Here is a 25,428-nt window from a genome sequence, read left to right as displayed (position 1 = left end):
CTCCTTCCTCTGAATACGACAGGATGGAGGAACTGAGCAAAGTGTCCTCACTAAAGTTCACCGAATCATCTCAGCTGCAATATGTTTCAGTCTGTTTAAAGGTCGTATATCCGGCAAACATGACTCTTGTGAGCTTTAAGCCAAGTTAGAATGTCATTACCTCCTCAAACTCCAAAATCTAAATCTGCAGGGTTTGTGTGTTAAAACGCAACTCCAGGTTTGTTTGTGATGAGGAAACTGCATTAAAATATAGATCAGAAATGGGCTCTTTAAGCTGTTGTGTTGGTGACATGACTAAGGCTACGTTCAGACTGCAGGGCTTGATGCTCAAATCTGATTGTTTTGTGAAATCCGATGTTTTTGCGAGGTCATTCACATTTCCAATTAAATGTGACTTGTATGTGACTCCAGTGTGAACATTAAACAGCCCAAAAGTGTCCTATATGTGCACTGGAGACACGATGACGTCAACCGCAGCGAGCGTGCTCTGTGTTTACTGAAGTTGTCCAAACATGGACGCAGCATTGAGCACCTGGAGATTTTAAAGTTCCTCTCGTACCAGAGCCAGAACATGAACAACTTACTTAGGAGAAGGACGAGGTTTTTGGTCGTGGTGTTTTGTGGGACAGCGGCAGCAACGTCCGTTGAAAGGAACGTGTTGATGTGGAGACGGAACCAAGAGTGGTGAGTGGTGATGTGCTTCACTTCAGTGACACAGAGTTCATTAACAATTTTCGCCTACTTCAGTGCAGAATAGTGACGTTTGTGGCTTGTTGATAACGTGTAGGTGGATGAATGCGCTTTGGCCGTTCAGACTGAAGTCACATGTCAAAAGATCAGATATGTATCGGTTTCAGGAGCACATATCCAAGTGGCCTGGGTCACATTTTGAAAAAAATCGGACTTGGGTCACTTCAGGCTGCAGTCTGAACATAGCCTCATAAAGCAATGAAAAGGCTGTTGCATTTTGAGCACAAACTTATATTTCAGTAAATGATTTATTGTTGTGTTATAATTTGGTGATTTTGTTCTCTAAACAATTATCCAATCAGAAAGCAGATTGAGCCTCACATGAGTCTCTCATTTGTGTTGCCAGTTTCAATGCTGAAATCCAGTTGCTTAAACCTAACATGTCTCTCTATGATCTGAAGGGTCACTCACTTAACCCCAGCACCTGCACCAATCCTGAGTCAGTGCTAGTGCAGCCTCTGCAGCTCAGGGAGAGAATTCTGGAGGTTCTGAGCTTCACATGAGGCAAAGGAGAAATTCAGTTTGTGTACAAAGTTTATTTGGTCAAATATGTTCCAAGCTGCATCTTCAGTTCTGGTCAGACGCTGGTGGACACTTTCTTATATCTTCTGCAGACCGATATAAGACAGAAAGACAGACAGAAACATATCTTCTGCAGGCAGATATAAGGAAGTGTCCACCAGCGTCTGACCAGAACTGAAGAAGCAGGTTGGATGAGCTGCAAAACGTATTCGACCAAATAAACTTTGTCCAGTCGACAAACTGAATTTCTCCTTCGCCATGGCTTCTACCTGGACGACTGAGGGTTTTTTCACACATTTCACATGAGGCATGTCTATAAACTAAGAATGAGACAAATTTGGATGTGTCTCTGTCTGCAGGTGAAGGCTCTGGCAGGTTCAGTAGTGACTGCAATAGATTTCTTAAAACAGTCTAAGCACAGACTACACACTTTCTTTAAAGGTTGTATAGAGGATTTTTTAAGGGAAGAGAAATACAGCGACATTCCTTTTTCAAATGTTGTGCATGCGTGACACCACCTTCCTCCTCCACAGCTCCCTCAGTAGAAACATCTCCTCCCGCCTCTTTACTCTAGAAGTTACGCTTGTTTACAGCCGTGCGCATTCACAATTACTGTTGAAGGGACCTGTCTAGAAATAATTTAGCGATCGACGTGTTTTTAGACCCTTCGTCTGCTTCTGTCGCACCATCGCTGGAAGGAATCTCCAAGAATCACCTCAGTTTGGTTTTGCTCCCTTTCTCCTTCTTTTCTTCTTTCAGCGACCTCAAAAACGAACTTTCTTTTGCAACAAACTGGTCGTGGATTCTCATCCGCCATCACAACAAAGTTTGCGCGAATTGTGAGGAAGCGACAGTCTGAAAAAGCTGCATAAACCATGCAATCCCCACACGCCGATGAGTCAGTTACACTAGAAATTTAGGGGGTTTGATTAACGACCTAACAGCCAATAGATAAAGAGGGAGCCTCATTTTCTATTGGCTGATGTTTATCTGTCCTCACTACGTCCACAATTGATAGATATTCATTCTTTTTTTTTTTTTTTTGGTCATCATAATTATAAGGCTGCTGCATCTCTGTAATGGTATTTTAAACTTTCATTGACAATTTGAAACTGAAAAAAAAAAAAAAAATCCTCCATACAACCTTTAACTGCGGTGAACCCCTGGACCCCCCACATCCTCTCGTACCCAAACACGAGCCTCTTCGCCGTAGCTCCATGTCTGTGTATAGGCTAATCCTGCCCGGCGCGTGTAAGCCGCTCTCTCTTTAAACGTGGTGTGTTTGGAGCCGCCGTATCTTTAGCCTGTGATTTAATTAAAGGCGTCGGATCAGAACTCATTTCAGTCTGGCACACAATTACTGCTGTGAGCCCCGAGAGGCTCCCAGGAACACAGAGGAGCAGAGAGAGCGGCTATGCCTGTGTAAAGTTATCTTATTAGAGACACTTGTTTTCATCCTGTCTTGCTAAAGGGCACAGAGCTCTTCAAACATCAGCACTTCTCTGGCCCACTTAGAGCTGTGCACCGGATGAGGCTAAAGGAAAATTGGCTCTGGTATCACTTTAGTTTAGGGACCACATATTCATCTTAACTTTAATAGTAATCTAGAGCAAATGCAAACGGACTGTGTTGTGATAGAGCTCTGAAGGAGGAGTGATGTAGTGCAGAGGGCAAGGGAATGGGAGAGTGTCAAAAATGAAAGTGAAACTTAGAAAACATGTTAATTTATTGTTTTCAATGAATACAGGATTTTCAAAACAATAAAAGGAACATGTGATCTAAATATGTTATGTGTTAGCAGTTATATAACCAGGCTGGTGCCACCGAGTGCCTCCACACAGTTTCATTTCTCTCCTGTGACTAGTTCAGGAATCAGAATACACTAGACGGTTTGCAAATACCCCAGAAGTGTGAGTTCGGGCACCAGCCAATCAGCAAAGAGCCAGACATTCTGTGTTGGCAACGATTCCCGAGATCGAGGATTTAAAGCCGGAACAAAGAGAAAGGTGAATTTCATCAAGGGGAAAGACGTTATTGTCCTTCTTCCTACGGGATTTGGGAAAAGCTTAATATACCAGTTAACCCCATTAGTGGTGCATTACATATGTCACGACCAAATAGCAGCAATTGGTTAAATAAAAAAAGTACCCGCCTACCGTCGAGAGAACGAATCCTAACACTGCGAGGTCAGACGGTTTCTACGAAGTGAAACCGGCCGATGACCGTTACCACTACCGTTTGGACTGAGGTCGAGCTAAATCAGGGGTCCCCAACTCTTTTTTCCTTGAAGTCCCTTACATGCCACCTGTTTTTATGCTCTCATACCCACTTTTTTTTTAATCATTTGCGGGGGATTAGATCTTTGTTAGTTCTTATTTCTGTATGTTAGTTCACAACCTCAGATGTTCGTCTCCATAGATACAAGCAGGTGATGCTTGTTGCAAGTCAGATCTGTGGGCAGACAAGCTTACTTACAGTACTAATGTATGTTTTTAAAGGCCCATCTCATGTAAAATAACTCTTTTCACATTGTATCTTCTGCACATATACAAGCACAATTTGGGTTTTGGAACATCCATTACACAATAGTTATGAAATCTTACTGATTTCTTGGAAGACAGTCACAGACCAGGAACTATGAAAGGCCGACTATTGCTCCTCCCCCCGTCCGTTCTGAGAAAACACAGGCTCCGCCCTCCAAACGTGACGTAGGCGACGAGTGAGCCGCCCTTCCTCCGCCATCTCAGGGAGGGAGGGGGAGACAGACGTGCACCCTGATAGTGGTAGGAATAAACTTTTATTCATCATGGAGATACAGCGCGTTCAGCCACATGTGTTACACCTGGAATCGGACGAGGACTTGGAGGTGCACGAAGCTCAAGCACCGCGTCCACATCAGCTGAACATTACTGATTGGTAAAGTATTAATAAACACTAGTAGGTCAACTTTTTATATCACTGCAGTGTAGAACAATGAACTTATGCTGTTGCTTTTGTTTAGGTGTTCATGTGGGAATTGTCAGCAGACGCGGGGTGGAGGCGGTGGAGTGGGGGAGGGGGGCAGGTGCGAAGCTCTTTCTGCTTCGTCAAACGTGTCATAGATGTATCTGCCGCGTCATCGTTGTAGCAGCTTTAGTTCGTTGTCACGTGGGAGGGTGACAGAAATACACTGCAATTTGTTAAAAAACGCCAACTCAATCTAAAAACCACTTGGGCGACATAAACAAGGCCATCACTCTTAGAAGGTAGAAATTTCTGAAAAGTTGATTTGGCATGAGATGGGACCTTTAAGGGGTTTTGATCAATGAAATCTGTAATTCAGTGAATGAAAGATAGGTATGTTTAGTGTTTAGTGATCATCATTTGGACATGATCATAACTGTTCTATCTGTTCTGCTTTAACACGTGCTTTATAAACACTACCCAAGACATAACCACTAATTAACATACTAATTACCATTTAGTTAGAGATGAATATGTGGTCTCTAAACTAAAGTGTTACCAGGGTATTATAAGAAGACTGAGAAGTATCCAGGGCCACTTCAAAGACCTACGTTATAAAACAGTAAAAGAAGTTCTACTGAAGTTTCCTGGTCTCAAACATACCTGGAGTTAGTTTCATTGGTGAACGTTTAAATCATTTGCTCAGGCGTCGGTAGTTTTGTCAGTCGCAGTAAAGTGGATCCTGGAGGTGCTCACATCTTTTATGTTTCGCAGAGAAAATAACAAGCGACACACGTGAGAGCGACCTGAGCAGTGTGCACTAATCAGGGCACCGCATGAGTGACACTTCAGACGAAAAGGTCTGGGCAAAAACAGCAGCTATTAAAACAACTGTCTCTTGTTCTTAGACAGGCCCAGGGAGACGGCTCAGATTAGAAAAATGAGTTGTCTTTTGCTTTAGAATTAGAGATTCTTTTTGTACCACAGGAAAATTTGCCAGACAGTAGGGAGCTTCAGCTTCCCCTACTGTCTGGCAAACTTTCACAAAAAGAAGTACAGAAGTCCATGTGTGTGATAAGGTGTGTGCCCCCTCGTCTTGGTTTATGCTCCCTAGACCTGGTTTTCAGACACTGATGGACTCTATGATCCTGGTATTTGTTTCTCTGAGCGTGGACGACTAGGCCTGTCACCATAATTGAATCTGAAGCTTGATATGTTACTACAGAAATACTACTAGGCCTGTAACGATAACAGATTTTGCTGGATGATTAACTGACCAAGAATTTATTGCAATAAACAATAATATTGACATTTTAAGACCAATTTCAGCTAATATAATGACCATGGAATAAAAATGCAAACACACACTTTTAAAGATCAATAAACTTGACTTTCTAAAGAACATTTAACACAGGAACTGTAATACAACCAAAAACAACAGGCCTAAATGAAACAGACTTGTTAACACAGGACTAGTCTAATGTGTCTGGCTCACAGCAAGGACTTGTTAATAAAAATGCACTTGAATAAACCAGTGCTGAACCAAACACAACCAAAGCAATAAATAAAATGGATTATTAAGTCTCTGTAACAAAATTGTCCTTAAAAGTGATTTTAGTCATTTAGTGTCGATAAATACAGCACATGTTGGTTCAAGCGTCATTACGCTTGTTAAACGAGAGGAGTCAGAGCGATAGACGCCTTCTAACATTCAGTCTCTTTGAGAGCGACAGAGAGCGAGGAAAACAAAGCTGCAAATAGAACTTATTGCTTCTGGAAAAGTTATTGAGCTTGTTAAAAGTTATCGTACGATTAATTGATTTATTGATTATCGTTACAGGCCTAGATACTACTACTACTACTACTACTACTACTACTACTAATAATAATAATAATAATAATAATAATAAACAATATTACTAATAATATTGGGGAAGTTTTTTAAACGTTATCCTCCTCCTTTTGAACATCAGGTCCCAAATATGTTCATGTACATATCACTATTTTTGTTATAATTTTTTTATTTTGTTGTTCCTGGCTCAAACAAATAAATACATGAAATAAAATAAATAAATAAATAATAATAAAAGAAGAATAATAAGAAGAGATATACTACAAGAAATGATAATATTGGTACATTATATATAACTCACCCCATGTAACAGATAATCCTGTATGGAAGATAATTTGTTCCATCTGATTTTGATTTTTAAATACCACTGAATTTCTCGCTTTCAATTTTTCATCTCTGAAAAAAACATGTTTGAATTATTTTTATTCTGAATTTTAGTTGTTGACATTTTAAGTGTTTAAAATTCAGTATTAAAAAAATCACCTTTTTAATATTCAGCACAAATATATTCAAGCCCTCAAATTCAACAGTCAAAATTTAGAGTGTGTATGAGAAGAGCTGCTCAGAGTCACACTGACACCACACACAAGAGGAGCACAGTGGCCTCCCCGAACTCAAATCACAGCCAAAATTGGGCAAATTCTCCTGTAGTGTGTGGTGGCCTTTAGTCTAGTACTGAAACTACTTCATGCTACTGACACAGAGCAGGATAATCCCAGTAAACCAGTATCAAAAAGTCTGAGCTGCAACACAGAAATGAGCCAGAATGAACAATTTTTTGGACTATAAGTCGCACTTTTTTTCATGGTTTGGGTGTTTCCTGCGACTTATATGTTAAAATTTTCACACTGAAAATGAGAGAAAACAGTGAGAGGTTCTAGTCTTGTGTGTGAGTATCTGCTGCTCCTGTTCCTCCTGTACCACTGTCACTTCACTCTACTGCACATGTCTCCTGCAGAAAGAGCCTCTCGAGCAACAGAAAGAAAGTTTGGAATGAGTGAGAAATTTGTGAGGGACTGACGGAAAGCTTCACAGTAACCGGGAGGATGCAGCACGAAACTTTCCTGAAGTCACTGGATGAATGGACAAAGTCTGGACTTCAGTGACACTGAAACCATCCTGTCGGGATTCAGAAAGACCCGAATAATTCTAACTGGAACTGATGCTGAGTCTGACGACAGCGACACAGAAGAGGAAGCGACGCTCTGTTTAAGTCCGAAAGTCGAGGCTGAGTTTTTCAGAAGTGACACCGAGGATGAAGAATTGAATGGATTTAGTGATTTGGAGTGAGATGGAGAGTTTCATAAACTTGTTCTGTTCTGTTGTTTATGTTAGAGTTTATCTGAAGAACTGTTCATATGTGACGTTAACAGTCTGTTGTTCTCTCTTCTGTTGTTTTTACTAGAACTTGACTTTCAACAGGAAATTTCGGTTCCTGGTCTGTGATTTTATAAAATAAAAGGTAACACTTTATAATAACTACACCTTATTAGACTTAACTAACAGATAACAGCTGCCTGAATGATCATTGCATTGTATTATTAGAAAATAATTCTCTCATCACTTATTAATGATTAATAAATGCTCAAATGTGAACTTAAATATGCCTTTGTAAACATGCAAATGGTGAGTCCATGAGTAATTAAGAAGTATTGAGTAACTATTTACAGCACAGATGAATTAAGTACAAGTTAAGTGCTACTTCAGGTAGTAATTAAGTAGTTACTAAGCTTGAATCATTATTAATTAAGTCTTTGTTCATGCTTTATTAAGGCTAAATAAGGTGTAGTTATTATTAAGTGTTAAAAAGTGCCACTTACATATGTTTTTTTCTTCTTCATTACACAGTTTTTAGCTGGTGCGACTTATTCTCCAGAGCGACTTATAGTCCGAAAAATACAGTAATTCACTTTCAGTTAATTTGACCTGCAATCCTACAATGTTATAAAACAGTAGCCATGTAATTTTTCCAGAATTTGTATGAGTATTTAAGCATATACATATAAAAACTTAAACGTGCATTGCGTAACTTTTCTGGTGGAAGGTCTGTCGAACGGTTTTCACTGTAGACATGTTATTGCTTTGTCTGGAATGTTCCACAGTATGACATTAAACCTTTCTATCTTGATGGAAACCAAGCCAGACCAAGTTACAGGTCAGATCTGTGGGGAGGCGACGCCACTTACAGTGAGAATGTCTGTTTTTCTAGGTGTTTTTGAGCTATAAAACCAGCTGTAATTTGAATTAATGTAAAGTAGAGCTGTTTAATGTCACACTGCGGAACATTCCAGATGGAGAAATGACATATCCACAAGAAAAAAGTCACAGCGCACTTTTAAGGCATGTTTTGTATTAGAAAAAAACATTATAAAAGCTCAAAAAAGTAAATCCTTCAACATCAACACCTAAATATTCAATTTATCCAACTATATTTTCAAACTCACGTGACCCTGACGTCGTCGTGGTGATGGTTTGCAGAGCCCCGTGTTAAGGTCCACTATTTGGCTCCCAATGTGGAAAGACACTGGATAAATTTGGACTATGGCAAAAAGCAACGTGAAGATGGGCAAAGGAACACACTTCACTGTCAGATTCCAGCACATTAGACGCTGCTGATGCCTCGGGTGTTAGCAGTGTTTACACAATGGTGACAGATGTACACAGGGACACACACGGGGACGGGCCGCTAGAGGGCGCCAGTGACACCACGCAGACACTGGTTGGAATGGAACATTTGGATTGAGCTCATTAAGAAAGAATATTTATAATGACGTGTTTCTTTTTTTTTTTCGTTATAGGCGAGTTTCATTGTTGACAAAAGCGTGCGTTGCATGCTGGGAATTATTTTGGTCGGCGGCAAGAAACCCTAATTCAACATGACGGACGGAGCGAGAAAGCACGTAAAGGGTATTGATCCCGGTTATTTATCCACTCTAACAGCAGAGGACCCAAGACCATTTGACCAGAAACTGGTCATAAGCATCGATGGAGCCAAATCACCCTTTTCAACCCCGACAAAAGGTGGACCAAACCAAATTTCTGGTCAGAATCACCAACTACCTGGACAAATATTCACTTGGGTGATATCCACAATGACTTGGTGGAAACTCCTGGGCCATTCACAGCAGAAAAGATGAAAACCTCCAAGAGTCTGGATGTGTTGTTGAACTTGTTGAAGTCCACGGTTTGTTAGGATCTTCTACGTTTGCTCTGCGAATGTTTGAAAGACGTTTAATTCGCCGTTAGAGGTTCTTTTCACTCAGAATACGAAAAAGACATTTTCCTTCTTCCGTGCTTCTATTTGTGCATCCGATTATACAGCAGGAATTTACCATTATCGGGGATAAATACGCGAGGTTACGCACTGTGTTTGACCGCTATCATGTTTCTTGCCTCCGACCAAAATATTTCCTAGCATGCAACGCGGGCTTTTAATAACAATGACGTCAGCTGAAACTCGCCTATTGTGTCCAGCATGATTAGTAGAGCGGCACTACATGATACATAAAAAATAACTAGTAATAATAATAATCATAATAAGCATAATATAACATGTTTTGCAAAATAATTCACAAAAAGAGAATGCTGTTTCAGTTATATGTATTGCTTTCATGCATTGTTGTTATTGCTTTTTTATTTTGGTTGCCTGCAGTGCATTGAGATTGACATTTTTATTTATTTTAGTCAGTCTACATTTCCAAAGCTCAAAATGCTCTGTTCCAGTTTGTGATGTCATGAAGCGGCTACATTTTAAGCTTTGGGACTAGTGGCCAGTCTAATGGTACTGCAGCAGAAAGAAGTGCTGAACATGTTTGATTTCCCCGTGGGATGTGTCTATTGACAAAGCTGATCTTTTCTAGTCTTCTGAACAGTGTTGGGGAGTAACAGATTACATGTACTGGAGTTACATAATCAGAGTACAAATTATGAGTAACTGTATTCAGTTACAGTTACTGTTTTAATGAGTGGTAATTGGATTACAGTTACTTTGTTGAAATAAAAGGATTACGCAGAGGTATTTTCCTGTTTTCACATTTTAGGCTATATCCATTTTTTTTTTTTTTTCCCAGTATTTCCACTCATTGTCGGACACTAAACCAAGTCTAAACCAGGTCTAAACCAGGACTAACCCAGGACTGAAACAGGACTAAACCATGACGCTGTCTTTTAGCAGACAAAACATCTCATGTGAAGATCTAGTCTTCTCTACAGCAAATCAAGTAATCCAAAGTATTCAGATTACGTTACTCACTTTAAGTAATTTAATGGATTATGTAACAAACTACATTTTGGGATCTGTAATCTGTAATCTGTAGGGGAATACATTTTAAAAGTAACCTTCCCAACACTGCTTTTGAACATATCACTTTTGTTTCTGGTTCTGATATTGTCATATTTTAGTTTTGGGATTCGGACATTGTAATTGTGTGGTTGTTGGATCCTAACAGCGGGAAACAGCTCGAGAAATGTGTTTGTGAACTCCATAAATGCAAAAGAGAATCAGATGTGTGTGACTGCAAACCTCCGTTCAAACTGTTTCCCTTCTCAACGGAATTTAAAAATAGTGAAAGGCGAAGACGATGGGCAGGATTGATCCACGGGAACCACACAATTACGATGTCCGAATCCCAAAACTAAAATATGACAATATCAGAACCAGAAACAAAAGTGATATGGTTCAAAAGACTTGAAAAGATCAACTTTGTCAATAGACACATCCCACTGGGAAAACAAACATGACGGTTTGATGCTCACTTTTTCGGAAAATCCTTCCCAGTATGAATTGAACAGTGATCAGAAGTCCGAGATTCCTGATGTGTGTATACTGGAGACAAATATGTGTAATTCTTCTTATTAATTAGTGTTACTTGGTCAGTTCCAATGTAAAACGGCTGGACATGGCCCTGGTTTTACTGTCCTTACAAATGTTTGAAAAGTATCCACCGTGAATATCTTGTCAAATCGATAACTCTTTTCTAAAACTTTTATGTTGTAACCAAAATATATGTACATATCAATTATTCTCATTTATCTAGACAACATGCTGTATAGTAGATCTATAGGTTTCAGAATTATAAGAAATTAGGACTGTTGCCATGACAGTCCAACGATGTTCATTTGACCTCCTGATGATTTATTACAGGGTCGTCAAACTCAAACTCAAACTCACAATGGGATAAAATTAAAAACTGGGACTAAGTCATGGGCCAAACTAAATATTTATTGAAAAATTTCAGCAACATCTGCATGTTTTCTTTTCTTTCAAGATATGTCATGTTAAACCTTTTCTTATTAAAATAAATGTTTAATAATAGTTTTGCTTAAACATTGAATCCAGAACAAGCAGAATATAAAATCATTTTAACAACATTTTAAATAAATAAATGTGTCTATAGTCGATCTGTAGCCAGCGGGCAGCTCTAATACAGATTTGATTTGATCTCGTGGGCCAAATATAATTATATCACGGGCGAAATTTGGTCCCTGGGCCTGAGTTTGACATGTCTGTTTTATGTTATTAGGTTCTTTTTTCAGACCCAAGAGTTTGATTTCATACCTGACAGTTTGTGACAGTAAAAAAAGGCCCCTCGTCCTGGTTTATTGTCCCGTGAATTGCCTTTTTAATCCCTGTCCCAATGATTTACTCTCACACACCTGAGATACTGTCCTGAGGAAGTGGGACTGCAGGTGGCGCTGTCGTCCTGCTTCCACCGGTAGAAAGACAACGCCAAACCTGTTTAAATCAACTGATACATCACAGCAACATCACGAGACTCTGAGGAAGTCCAAACGGTCAGGTATGAAAACAAACTCTTGATCTGTTGCGATACAATTACCTTTTGAATGAGGTCAAAGGTCTTAAGGAAGCTGACATCTAAGTAGCTCAGTGGTTGTGTCCCAAACTGATCATGTCTTCATTATTATTCTTTTTTAATGAGCTCTTATGACCAATCGCTTAACTCCAGCTCTCAGTGTGAACCATGTGCTGCCTCTGGACGGTCACTGGGGCCCTGGTCGGCTCCCGGCCCCACAGAGAGGACACTCCGGGCCTGTGGGGGGCGGGGGGTCTCTCCTCACCTTGGTCTCTCTCTCCTCCAGCAGCGTCTCCAGTCTCTTCTGTGCCGCTCGGCCCTCGTGGTCGTCGCTCACGATCAGGATGATGTGGTTCCAGTTGAACTCCCTCATGAGGTCGAACCACACGTGAGCCTGGTGCGAGTACGGGGGCACGGTGCGCAGGAACGACAGGTGGATGCTCTGTGGACCACACATTTTACACGACATACGGTTATTCACACTTTCACTTTAAAGAACAACTAAGTCACGTTCAGCGGCAGAGCTCCCCCTACAGCTCCCTTATGAAAATACACATTTTTTTGGTCACATTTTTATAAAGTTCTTTTCCACCTTCAAGGCACTCAAAGTCCTTTACAGCAACGAACCGCTCACCCATTCACACACACATTCATACAGCAATGTACGCAGACACTATTCATCTGTGGGAGCTGGAATCACACCGCCAACCTGTGGGTAAGTGGATCTGACCGCTCTACCAAGATGTTGAGAGTGGGATTTGAACCGCCAACCAGTGAACCAGTCTAATCTCATACAAACTTATTATGTTGGCAAATATTTTAAAAGAGCCAGGGTTTCTCAGGAGAACTCTTGGCTCATATTGGTCATATTGCAAGTGTAGATTTCTGCTCAGAAACAGCAGGGGGAGCACATGGACACTTCAAACACCCTGAAAATTCAGATTTGAACATCACATGGACTTACAATGATGTGTAATGTGGTAAAAATGTTGCTTCATTCTGCTTTAAAAGCCTTGTACTCATGTATTTGAACTAAATTTCAATCATCATATCATTTTTGCACTGTTTTCCTTATGACCTCTTATATATAGCTGAGATCTATTTTTATTACTTAATTTACATATTTATTTTGACTTGTACATTAACATTTGAGCCGTGCAACCGCGGGTCCTGATGCAAAACAGTGCGGTGTGGGACACATTTTGAAAGCTCATTGAGGGTGTGGGCGCAAGCAGGACTGCACAATGCAGGAGCGGGCGGGTGGGATGATAAACTGAAATCCCAGAAACTAAATATGAGTGTAAGGTAAAATATACAAATGATTCATGTGTGCCCATCATACATCATTTGTGCAGGAAATTTTATTTGGCACTTGCGTTCAGGAGCGGGACTGAAAATTACAATTCTTTGCGGGGACGGGAGCAGGACTGCACAATGCGGGTGCAGGCTGGAGCTGGGCTGAAAATGTTGTCCCTCGCAGACCTCTAATTTACATTTATATAATTGTGCCTTATTTGACACCTACTATTTTTCCTGCTTATTTAGAAATTATTATTACCATTTGTATTTTTTCTCTTTTTTTATATTATATTGTGATGCGTGAGCTCCTGTGTCCAAATCATTCCTCTGGTGGATCAGTAAAGTTTGTCTAAGTCCAAATTTGTCTTGTCCCCAGTACAGATATATTGTATAAACAGCTCTTAAAAAAGAAAAACAAAAGTGTCAGTTAGCTTGCTAGTTTGTGCTAGTTTTACAGTGATGGCAAATCTGCGCTAGTCAGGCTGGTGCCACCGAGTGCCTCCGCTCAGTTTCATTTCTCTCCAGCGACTAGGTCAGGAATCAGAATACACTAGACGGTTTGCAAGATCCCCAAATTGTGATTTCGGGCACCAGCCAATCAACGAAGATCCATACATTCTGTATTGGCAATGATTCCCGAGGTCAAGGATTTAAAGCCGGAACTAAGAGAATGTTTGGTGAATTTTATCAAGGGGAAAGACGTTATTGTCCTTCTTCCTACAGGATTTGGGAAAAGCTTAATATATTAGCCCCGGTAGCAGCACTTGATTAAATAAAAAAAGTACCTGCCTACCGTCGAGCGAACAAATTCTTACGCTGTGAGGTCAGACGGTTTCTACAAAGTGAAACTCTCTGATAAATCAGGCTAAATCTGCACTCTGGTCTCTGAAAGATGTGAAAAGAGCTCATAAACTCATCACGTTGAATAATTAGAATGCTCAGAATGTGTAAGTCGGTAAGTTATTCATTTATCAAGCACCTTTCACAGATAAAGAATGACAAAGTGCTTTAGAGAGTGCAATGAAGAACATGTACAAAACAGAGGAACAAAAGCTTGTCAAAATAGCAGAGTCTTGAGCTGCTTTTTACAAGAGTCAGTGGAGTCTGCAGGGCATTCTATGATTTGGGAGCCACAGCCTGAAAGGACTGGGAAGTGAGGAATAACTTTGGACGTCTATGGACTGTTTCAGATGAACCAGCTCTGTTTTGCACGCTTCTAGATGATCAAAATCAGGTAGAGCACCTTCAAGCAGCCTTTGTCTATAGCAGATACAATAACAACATCACCAGAGAATCTCACTGGAGAATCTGCTAAATCTGTCATTCCCTTTATGTAGCTTCCATCCAATAGTCTTAGAGTAGTCCATATGCTCGTGTTCTTTAGCCCAGAGCTCTTCCGAGGAATGAGATCAGATGGCCTCCAGACAGCACGGACCTTCATCAATATTTCAGTATGAAGACGAGAGCGGAAGGGCTTTTAAAATATGTTCATTTCAAGCACAAGATCAAACTTAGCTGCATAATTGGACAATGTTAAAGGGCCCATATTTTCTGATCTATGTTCTAATGTTGTCTCCTCGTCACAAACTGTAATAATGTAGATTCTGTAGGCAGCAGAGGCAGGTTAGTTTGTACAGTAAATGTTGATGATTTTAAAGGAAAAAGGTTTGTTTTGGTGTTGTAACCCGAGCTGTATTTCATCATCGTCTTCTTTTTTTTTTTCCTTAGGTGTAGGAATAGAGTTTACTCAAAAGAACTGCTGGACTGAACTCAAGAGGACTGTTATTATTATTATTGTATTTTTTAATTTTTTTTCTCAGTGCTGCCCAAGTTGTTGGTTGTTCTTTGCTGACTGCTGTATTGTTGGCATCATCATTTGTAAACAGGGTTAGGCTTTCATAAGTGATTTCACTTCAGTCTAAACCCGGTCGGTCATAGATAAGACTTTTAAATGTTAATAATAGGGGTGTAACGATATTCAAGTCTCACAATACGATATAGTCACAGTATGAACCTCACAGTACGATATTTATTGCGATATCGTGGGAATGCTCACGATATTATATTATACATTATAACAAGAGTGACATTATAAAATGCTTTGATCAGTCATTTGGTAAAACATTTATTGTCATTTTCATATCAGTGACATTTTGAACATCTTGAAAAGTCTTTGAAGTTGAAGTGCAAAATTCAAGTAACAACTAAACAATGTTTTAGTACAACTTGGCTAAACTATGAAGGTGCACCGCTTCATGGATTGTCTGAGCATTACGGCTACTGTAGTCAAGAGCCTCAGAGGAAGTCTGACAGATTTTGACTGCATCAGTGCACAAGGAGCGAGCAGTTATTTTCAGAGCTTATGCTAATGAGCCATAAGTTTAGTTTATGTAAAACGTAAACAAAGCTGCACAAAGCTGCATTAAACACATTATTACTCAATGGATATTTGAATCCTTCTCATAGGGAAAAAAAAAAACTTAAATGCTATGGTATTTTATATTTTGGCTCCAGTTTAGCCACTAATCTTTTAAACCCAACGCCGTCCACCCTGGAAAACTGGTACACTTTTCTGCCAGTCGACTGGCTTTTTTTTTTTATTTAACCAATCGCAGCTATTTGTTCGTCAGGTATGTAATGCGCCACTAACGAGTTTAACTGATATATTAAGCTTTTCCCAAATCCCGTAGGAAGAAGGACAATAACGTCTTTACCCCTTGATGAAATTCACCAAACATTCTCTTTATTCCGGCTTTAAATCCTCGGAACCTCGGAATCATCACCAACACAGAATATATGGCTCTTCGCTATTTGGCTGGTGCCCGAACTCGCACTTCTGAGATTTTTGCGAACCGTCTAGTGTATTCTGTTTCCTGACCTAGTTGCTGGAGAGAAATGAAATTGAGCAGAGGCACTAGGTGGCGCCAGCCTGGATTGTAAAGTGCCATAAACCAGCACTTTTATTTGCTTCATTCAGTTGTGTTGTGTCCAGTTAAACACCTGTCATACATTGTTGTTTTCCCAACTCTCACAATGCATTGTGGTCTATATTACTATCCATTCCCCAGACCTCGCATACTGACTTTTTACTACAATAAACACTAGAGGAAGTGAAGTACGAATAGAAGTACATTCTTTGGTTGACTGAAGTTCATAGAGTCTTGGAAATAGAGCAAATGGTTCTTCTTTCATTTATATTCTGTTTGTTTACTGCACGATTTAGCTCTTCACTGTCTCTTACTGTTTAAAATACGTCTCTTTAAAAGGACACCGCTGCGTTCTTCTTCTCCCACGGCGGGGTAGAACGGCCGGCGGGGAAACAGACTCCCATCTTATTGCTAATTTAATCAGTAGAGTTATCACATTTTTCTGTCATATTCCCAACTCCGCCGTCTCTTGTACATTTTTAAAGCACAGCAGATTGTTTGTGGAGTAAACAGATGAAACCGAAGATCAGATCCGGTGGAAATGGCCCCTTCCCTGACTGTACGAGTTTACTCCAGATGCCCCGCAGATGTATTCTCCTCACTCCAGTGGCTCAGAATGTGTTGGCAACCATTTAAAAACGATTTTCAATTTCTGTTTTGTTGTGGGACAGATTTTTGAAGGTCGATGTGTTTTGTGGATGCAGAAAGTATTAAAAGAAAAAAAGAAAAATCCTCGACAAACATGAGCTTATAGGAGAAGATGTATGATACTATGTTAGAATCACAATACATACATGGGTGTGAAGCTAACTGGAGGCACTGCTCTGTCTGAAGCTCTGTTAGATTTTAAAGGGCCCATATTACACTATTTTCTGATCTATGTTATAATATTGTGTTTTGTTTCATTCACACATGTTTAACACAAAAACCTTGCAGATTTAGACTGAGTTTTCTCTCAACTAGAAATCTGTTCCACCTTGTGATGTCATGTGGTAATACAGGAAGTGCTCCACTGTGTTTTTAAACTCCACACACCTTCACTAGAATTATTTGGATGATTCCAGACCCAGACTTTCCGATCTGTACTGAACTAAAGGTAAAAAGAGGTGTTAACTTGGAAACTACTGCTACATGACATCACGAGGTGGAACAGAGCATTTTGAACTTTGGAGCTTACTCAAACATGTGTGAATGAAACAAAACACCACTCCATGTATTTTTTAGATGAGGAAACAGCATTATAACATAACTTAAAGCTCACAAGAGTCAATTTCGTGTAATACAGGAGCTTTAATTTGAGATTTGTTTTAACACAATCTGACCATAAAGAACTGACTTAGTTGAAACTATAACATGTGAGCCGATTTGTGTTGTTAAAGGGACAGTCTGGAATTTTGGACATAGAACCTCATTTCCTAGAGTGTTGGAGACGTGTGGAGACACTTTTTTAAATATTCCATCCAGTCCTTGTATTTGCAGAGGTCAGTGGTGTTAGACTAGTGCATGTCAATGGTCATAGTTCTCCTGCCACTAAAAACAGTCTTACCCACTCCACAAAACACCTGAAACAAATCTATTATTACACCAGACTGTCCATGTGAATGTCTGTGTTGATAGAATAATGTTTGAAATAAAACTAACCTTGCATCGCATAAATCGTTGCAGGTTGAGGGACTATTTTCTCATATATCAGTCCGCCACTTCCAAGCTTTCTATGAGGAAGTACAACTCACTCTATCTTCATGACCAAACCAGACAAAGTTACAGGTCAGATTTGTCAGAATGTCTGTTTTTCGTGGTAGTTTTGAGCTCTTAAACCACCTGTAATTGAATAAATGTAAGGTAGAGCTGTTTAATGTCACACTGTGGAACATTCTACGCAAAGCAATGGCCTCTCCAAAGAAGCAGGTGATGGACCCTCCACCAGAAAAGTGACACAATGCACCTTTAAGCCTACAGCACATTTAACTGGTGCAAATAAAAATATATCATTAAAAACATATGATCTAGTATTGTGTTTGTTCTGTCACTTCTTGAGCGTCTTGATCGTCTCGTCTCTGTGACAGACCTCGCGTGATCTTTTATTCATGCAGCTCCATTAAACATTCAGGAGTAGCTTATTAACGACCTTTCATTGTCAGTAGGGAGTACGCACGATTACACAACAGCTCACACACAAACACACACACACACACACACACGGAAGTCGAGATTTCCGCGCGGTCCGTGAACTCACCTTATCGGAGTAGATGGACATGCGCGTGGTCAGGCCTACCACGGGGATGCGGTAGAAGCCGGCGGTGTAGGAGACCGGGGTGGGGGTGAGGTGGTCGTTGGACTGCGGGGGGTGGCTCACCAGGATGGCATAGACCTGCAAAACAAGAGGGGGCACAGAATTTAACACATGCAGATGACACCAGTGACAATTATGATCAACTTATTACAACTGTGGAAGTAAAATCAAATTATGGATGGATTCTAATAAGTTATCTCTAAATTTAAACAAGACAAAAGCGACCGTATTTTCCGAGCTATAGGCGCTCTGGATTATAAAACGCACTGTCATTAAATGGTCTATTTTCAAACTTTTTTTCACAAATAAACGGACTTTAAAGGAAACACAACAGCTGGATGGGTGAGTGGGACTTTGTTTGTGGCGTTCACGGTGACTCTGGGCTTTGTTCAGTTGTGGTGTGTATAGTCCAGTTCCTTATTCCCATTTTTTAACCTTAGTGGGAATTTTTTGCGGATTTGCTAACCTATATATTTTTGGAAAGGTTATAATATATGGAGTCAGAAAATCAATGTTTGCATTTGCCCAGATGTCTACACAATCTCTTTTTGAAATATCTCAGCCTCTGAATAAGATGAAATGTTGATTTTAACTGCTAAACCCACATTTTCAGGGTCAGGGAGCTCATGTTTGTTTTACCCATATTGTTGATGTATTTCAACAGGATAATTAAAAAAACAAAAACATGTTTTTGGAGTATTACATGCGGATATTACAATGAAATTGCAAGAAAACAACCATTCATTTTTTACCCACTTATGCATCCAAGGGTTAATGTGGGTAAGTCTTGGTAGCTTGATAGCTTTGTAACTAGCACCATTTGATTCCCTGACCCTGAAAATGTGGGTTTAGCAGTTAAAATCAACATTTCAAATTATTCAGAGGCTGAGATATTTCAAAAAGAGTTTTTTGGTGGCCATTTTTTAAAAATTCAATATGGCCGCCATATAGACATCTGGGCAAATGCAAACATTGATTTTCTGACTTCATATACTATAACCTTTCCAAAAATATATAGGTTAGCAAATCACCCAAAAAAATCCCACAAAAGTATATAAGGAACTGGACTAGTAGGGAGGGGGCTGTCTGGGACCGCTGGATTGTTGGCGTGTTCGCAGTGACTCAGTTGTTCAGTTGTGGTTAGACAACCCATCCTCACGGAAAACTGTATAATAGAGAAGTTTCACATTGCACTCGCTTTTTCGGTTTGTTCCTCCGTTCCGTTCCTCGTGGGCGTGGAGTGATGAGTGTGTCTGTGGGTGTGTTTCGCTGTGTGGTCGCTGTCTGCTCCCTGTGTGTTTGTGTGCGCTGGTGGTGCGGCTTTGTAGTTTACTGAAGTCGTGCTATTTTTTGATAATTATAAAATAAATTCTGACGTTTCAATCCATGTCGATGATGTTAAAATCGAGTGGGTTTCTCATAATATATTTTTTAGTTATAATAATAGATGAAAAGCCAAGATGGAAAGCACACATCCGATACACACAATCAAAGGTCTCGAAAAGTATTGCTGTAATCAACAAAATTAAATTCACTCTTAATCAAAATGCTCTTTACACGTTGTATTGTTCACTCACACTTCCATACTTGATGTACTGAAATCTGGAACAACAGTTACCAAACTTTACTTCTGTGAGAATAAAGCTTAAGGTTGGTTACCTGAATCACACAAACACGACTTGTTTTTCAAATCAAAATTATTATTATCATTATTATTATTATTTTATTTAGTGAAACTCTACACTGCTTTTCTTTTGTATAAAGCAAACAAACATATACTGCCATTCAACATCCAAAAACTGTTCAGTACACAAGAAGTACACAGTGAGAACACAAGGGAAGGGCTCAATTTAAAGGGAACATCTCATGCACAATCTACTTTTCAGAGCTTTCGACTTTCTAAGAGTGATGTGTGGGTCTTGTATATGTCGCCCAAGTGGTTTTTAGATTGAGTCTGTGTTTTTTTTTAGCAAATTGCAGTGTATTTCTGCCACCCTCCCACATGACAACGAACTAAAGCTGCTACAACGATGACGCGGCAGATACACCTATGACACGTTTGACATAGCAGAAAGCACTTCGCAACCACCCCGCTCCCCCACTCCCCCGCCTCCGCCCTGCATCAACCCCATATCAGCTGACAATTCCCACATGAACACCTAAACAAAAGTGACAGCATAAGCTCATTGTTCTACACTGCAGTTTACACGATATAATAAGTTGATCTACTAGAGTTTATTCATAATTTACCAATCACTTATGCCACAGGATGCACGCCTGTCTCCGCCTCCCTCCCTGAGATGGGCGGAGGAAGGGCGGCTCACTCGTCGCCTACGTCACGTTTGGAGGGCGGAGCCTGTGCTTTCTCAGGACGGGCGGGGGGAGGAGCAATAGTCGGTCTTTCATAGTTCCTGGTCTGTGATGCCTCCAAGAAATCAATAAGATTTCAGAACTATTGTGTAATGGATGTTCCAAAACCCAAACTGTGCTTGTTTATGTGCAGAAGATACAATGTGAAAAGAGACAGACCCTTTAAAACAAAGAGAGTGAGAACCACCAGGGAGTCTGTGTGTTATATAAGATATATAAAGTATATGGATGATCTAAATATATATATATAAAGGCAGGGAGTTTGCTGTGGGTTTCGCAGCTTGTGTTGTGAACAGGCAGTTCTTTCGTCTGCTTCTTTATCTCGTGTATAACTCTTTAGGCGTCTGGCCAAGGTTTGGAGTCTTTGTTTGACAGTTTGCAGTGCTTCAGGTGTGGGGATCTGGCTCTACCTCTTGGGTGCTTTTTCATTGCACCGTTCTGTGCCTCTGACAGTTGGCTCACTTCTCTCCACGCTTCCTTAGGTTTAGTCAGTCGCTGATACTTATTGGGGCTGATACTTATTGGGGCAATAAACCTCAGTAAGGGGAGGATAAAACAGTATCAGGGGACTTTATAACTTCCCTCTGACCTGTGTGAAGAATCCCTCAGTCATCCAGGTAGAATCCATGGTGAGGAGAAAATTCAGTTTGTCGACTGGACAAAAGTTAGTTTGGTTGAAGAAGTTTTGCAGTTCATCCAAGCTGCAGGGAGGAGCTAAACTAACTGAAACTAACACACTACTTGTTTACAGTTTGTGTTTGTTAGTTCGGCCTATTGACCTGTACAGGGTGTGGGGTCTAACTAACAGAACAATTCATGGCCATAATGGAGCTTCCACACCTCTGGACCTGACCTGGATACACTTGTTGTTCTCTTGTTTGTTTTGATTTAGGTTTGAGGATGGAGTTGGAGGAATTTTCTCCTCCCCTCTGACCTGGTGCCCTGGCTCCTCCTTGTCATTGCATTGGAACACTAGTTGTTGGCTGTTAGTTTGGACTGTGGGTAAGTCACCGTTTCTCCTACATCTTGTTCATGTAACTCCTCTTGTTACTTGTTCTCACATCTCACCCATTTCCTCCTTGTTCCAGTTGCCCATTTTTCATCTTCTTCTTTGGTTCCCCAGCACCTGACGCAGACCTTGTTTGGTTGGGCGACGACTGAGCCGGCATCTTGTAAGTTTCATTGTCTCTCATCGTGTATGAGGTGGGCAGTAGTGTGAAGGGTCTTGCCCAAGGACCCACACTGACTCATTGTGCACTTAGGTGGGAATTCGATCCCGGGTCCCCCATGTATCCATCTTGGAGTCCTTGTGCACACTTACACTTGTCCTGGTTTTGAGTTCCAGTTTAGTCCACTTGTAGACTTGGTTTTGTCTTGGTCTTGTTATAGTCCTGGTTTAACCCGGGCACAACATGACTCATATTTATACAGATTTTGTATAAAAGTGACATGATTTATGGAAAAACACAGAAACAGAACGCTACATCATCTGTACACTTTAGTATTCAGAACATAAAGTTTTGGTTTAGTGAAATGTGAAAGGCTGAAAAACCACAGATGTTGTCTATAGGTTCTGCTGTTTGGACAGATGACGCTCATTAATTTACAGGATTTGGCCTGTTTTAATTATTTCTGTAGGATTTCTGTGCATTTGACAACGTTATAATTAAATCTATTTCCAACAGCATATGGTTTATCCTGTGTTTACCCACAAAGAGTGACCTGGTACACAGAACACACTCTTGTGAGCTTTAAGTCAGGTTATTATGATGTTTCCTCCTCAAAAACAAACCTGGACTTTTGTGTGTTTTGTTTGAGTAACACTTTATTATTATTTCCTGTATTACCTCGTGACATCACAAGGTGGGACAGAGAGTTTTCTGTTTGAGAAAAAAGCCTAAATCTGCAGGTTCTAACACAGATCAGAACATATTATAGGCCCTTTAAATCAAGTGTTGGAGTAACATGTTATAAAAGTAACAAAATACTGTAATCCATTGTTTTTTGCTGTAACACAGTAATGTTCGGCATAACAGGGAAAAAATATGTCAGTAACGCGCATTTACAATCCTTTTTAACCTGGTTTGAAGTGCTGGGTTTTTTGGTTTTCTTCATACAAATTCGCTAAAATATCAACAGCGAAATTCCAGGAGATGCGATCGTGTAGACCGTCAGGTGACCGCGAGCAAAAGGACCGACGCAGAACTCCACGCTCCACAGGGTTAGTCCTAGATTTCAAGTTCTAGTCCAAGATTAGACCTGGTTTAGGCCTGGTTTAGACCTAGGTCAGTCCTGGTTCAGTTCTGTTTTAGTCCTGGTTCAGTTCTGGTTTAGTCCTGGTTCAGTTCTGGTTTAGTCCTGGTTCAGTTCTGGTTTAGTCCTGGTTTAGTCCTTGGTTCCGTCCTGGTTTAGACCTGGTTCAGTCCTGGTTTAGTTCTGGTTTAGTCCTGGTTTAGACCTGGTTCAGTCCTGGTTTAGACCTGGTTTAGTCCTGGTTTAGTCCTTGGTTCCGTCCTGGTTTAGACCTGGTTTAGTCCTGGTTTAGACCTAGTTTAGTCCTGGTTTAGACCTAGTTTAGTCCTGGTTTAGACCTAGTTTAGTCCTGGTTTAGTCCTTGGTTCCGTCCTGGTTTAGTCCTGGTTTAGACCTGGTTTAGTCCTGGTTTAGACCTAGTTTAGTCCTGGTTTAGACCTAGTTTAGTCCTGGTTTAGTCCTGGTTTAGACCTGGTTTAGTCCTGGTTTAGACCTAGTTTAGTCCTGGTTTAGACCTAGTTTAGTCCTGGTTTAGTCCTGGTTCAGTCTGTATACGGCACAAAAGTTCAGCATCTTCAGTTATTTTGGTGAGAGTAACTTAAAAGTAATCCAATAGTCGTGTAATGTTTTACATTTTAAATACAGTAATACTGTAATGTAACGAATGACTTTGACATGACAGTACCAGGTCATAAATAACACATTACAGTTCTGAAGTCACTTGCCCAACAGTGTTTAAATGTGTTAAGTTATAATGTTGATGAATATATTTTACTGTAAAACTCTGGTAAATTGTGAGTTTTGTAATATTTGAAACACAATATTTGTAATATTTGAAACACAATGAATTTCCAAACTGTGAAATTGTCGGTTGTTTGGCCTCACGTTTAAAGAGCCATAGTGAAGAGGAAACAACATTCGAACAGAAAGAAGCTCACGAGAGTTCATTATATGTACCAGGTCACCCTCGGGATTGTGGGTAATCACAGGATAAACCATATGTCCTTAACATTAGACTTAATTATAAAGACTTTAAACACTCACAATCCTATAGAAATAATTAAAAGTAAAAGATAAATCCTGACAGAGAAGGAAAGCGAGCAGGAGAGAGAGAGAGATAAAGGAGGTAGAGAGAGAGGAGGGGTAGGAAAGAGAGGAGAGAGAGAGAGAAAAAGAGGGAGATCAAGGGGGATGAGAGAGAGAGAGGGAGAGAGAGGGAGGAAGAACGAAGGAGAGAGAGGAGAGAGATATAGAAAGGAGGGAGAGAGTTGGGGCAGGAGAGAGCAAGGCAGAGAGAGAGAGGAGCAGGAAAGAAAAAGGAGGGAGTGAGAGAGAGGAAGAAGACAGAGGGGGCACAGGAGAGAGAGGGAGAAAGAGAGAGGGGGGAGGAGAGAAAGAGAGAGTGAGAAAGAAAAGGGAGAGGAGGGGGAGGGAGGGAGAGAGGGCAGGAGAGAGAAAGGAGGGAGAGAGAGAAAAGGGGAGAGAGAGAGGAAGAAGGGAGAGGAGGGTCCAGGAAAGAGAGAAGAGAAAGAGGGAGAAAAGAAAGAGGAGTGTAGGGGGCATTAGAGAGAGAGAAGGAAGGGAGAAAGAGAGAGGAGAGTGGGTGCAGGGAGAGTGAGAAAGAGAGGGGAAGGAGAGAAAGAGAGAGCAAGAAAGAAAAGGGAGAGGGGGAGGAGAGGGAGAGAAAGGAGAGAGGGAGTGAGGGCAGGAGAGAGAGAGGGGGCAGGAGTGAGAAAGGAAGGAGAGACAGAAAAGGGGAGAGAGAGAAGGGGATAAAGAAAGATAGGAGAGAGTTTGCAGGAGAGAGTGAGAAAGAAAAAGGGAGAGAAAGGGAGCAGAAGAGAGAAAGGAGGGAGAGAGAGGGGAAGAAGGGAGAGGGGGGTCCAGGAAAGAGAGAGAGAGGGGGAAAGACAAAGAGGGAGAAAGAAAGAGGGAGTGGAGGGGGGAGGAGAGAGAGAGAGAGAAAGAAGGGAGAAAGAGAGAGGAGAGAGAGTGGGTGCAGGGAGAGTGAGAAAGAAAAAGGGACAGAGAGAAATTGGAAGAGAGAGAGAGAGAGAGGGGAAGGAGAGAAAGAGAGAGTGAGAAAGAAAAGGGAGAGGGGGAGGAGAGGGAGGGAAAGAGGGCAGGAGAGAGCAAGAGAGAGTGAGAAAGACAAGGAGAGAGAGAGGGCAGGAGAGAGAAAGGAAGGAGAGACAGAAAAGGGAGAGAGAGAGCAGAAGAGAGAAAGAAGGGAGAAAGAGAAAAGGGGAGAGAGAGAGAGAGAGGGGTGTCCAGGAGAGGAGAGAAAGTGGGGGAAAGAGAGAGAGAAAGAACTGAAACAAAACTAAGACTAAACCTGGACTCTAACAGAACCAAACCAAGTCTACATCTGGACTAAACCAGGACTCAAAATCAGGACAAGTGTAA

At 40.7% G+C, this 25,428-nt stretch overlaps 1 protein-coding gene across 1 annotated transcript in view; it reads right to left on the bottom strand.

Annotated features, from left to right (window-relative positions):
• grin1a (glutamate receptor, ionotropic, N-methyl D-aspartate 1a) overlaps positions 1 to 25,428 on the bottom strand; it is a 113,782-nt gene that overhangs the window by 70,233 nt on the left and 18,121 nt on the right. Inside the window, 2 exon segments of the mRNA XM_055153535.1 lie at positions 12,146 to 12,322; positions 18,343 to 18,477. Coding sequence (XP_055009510.1) covers positions 12,146 to 12,322; positions 18,343 to 18,477 — 312 coding nt within the window.

The sequence above is a fragment of the Boleophthalmus pectinirostris genome, unplaced genomic scaffold (genome assembly GCF_026225935.1).
Source record: "Boleophthalmus pectinirostris isolate CB_2022bp ecotype Guang Dong unplaced genomic scaffold, ASM2622593v1 HiC_scaffold_18, whole genome shotgun sequence".
Lineage (NCBI taxonomy): Eukaryota > Metazoa > Chordata > Actinopteri > Gobiiformes > Gobiidae > Boleophthalmus > Boleophthalmus pectinirostris.
Note: the sequence above shows the minus strand (reverse complement) of the source record. Positions and strands in the feature narration are given on the sequence as shown.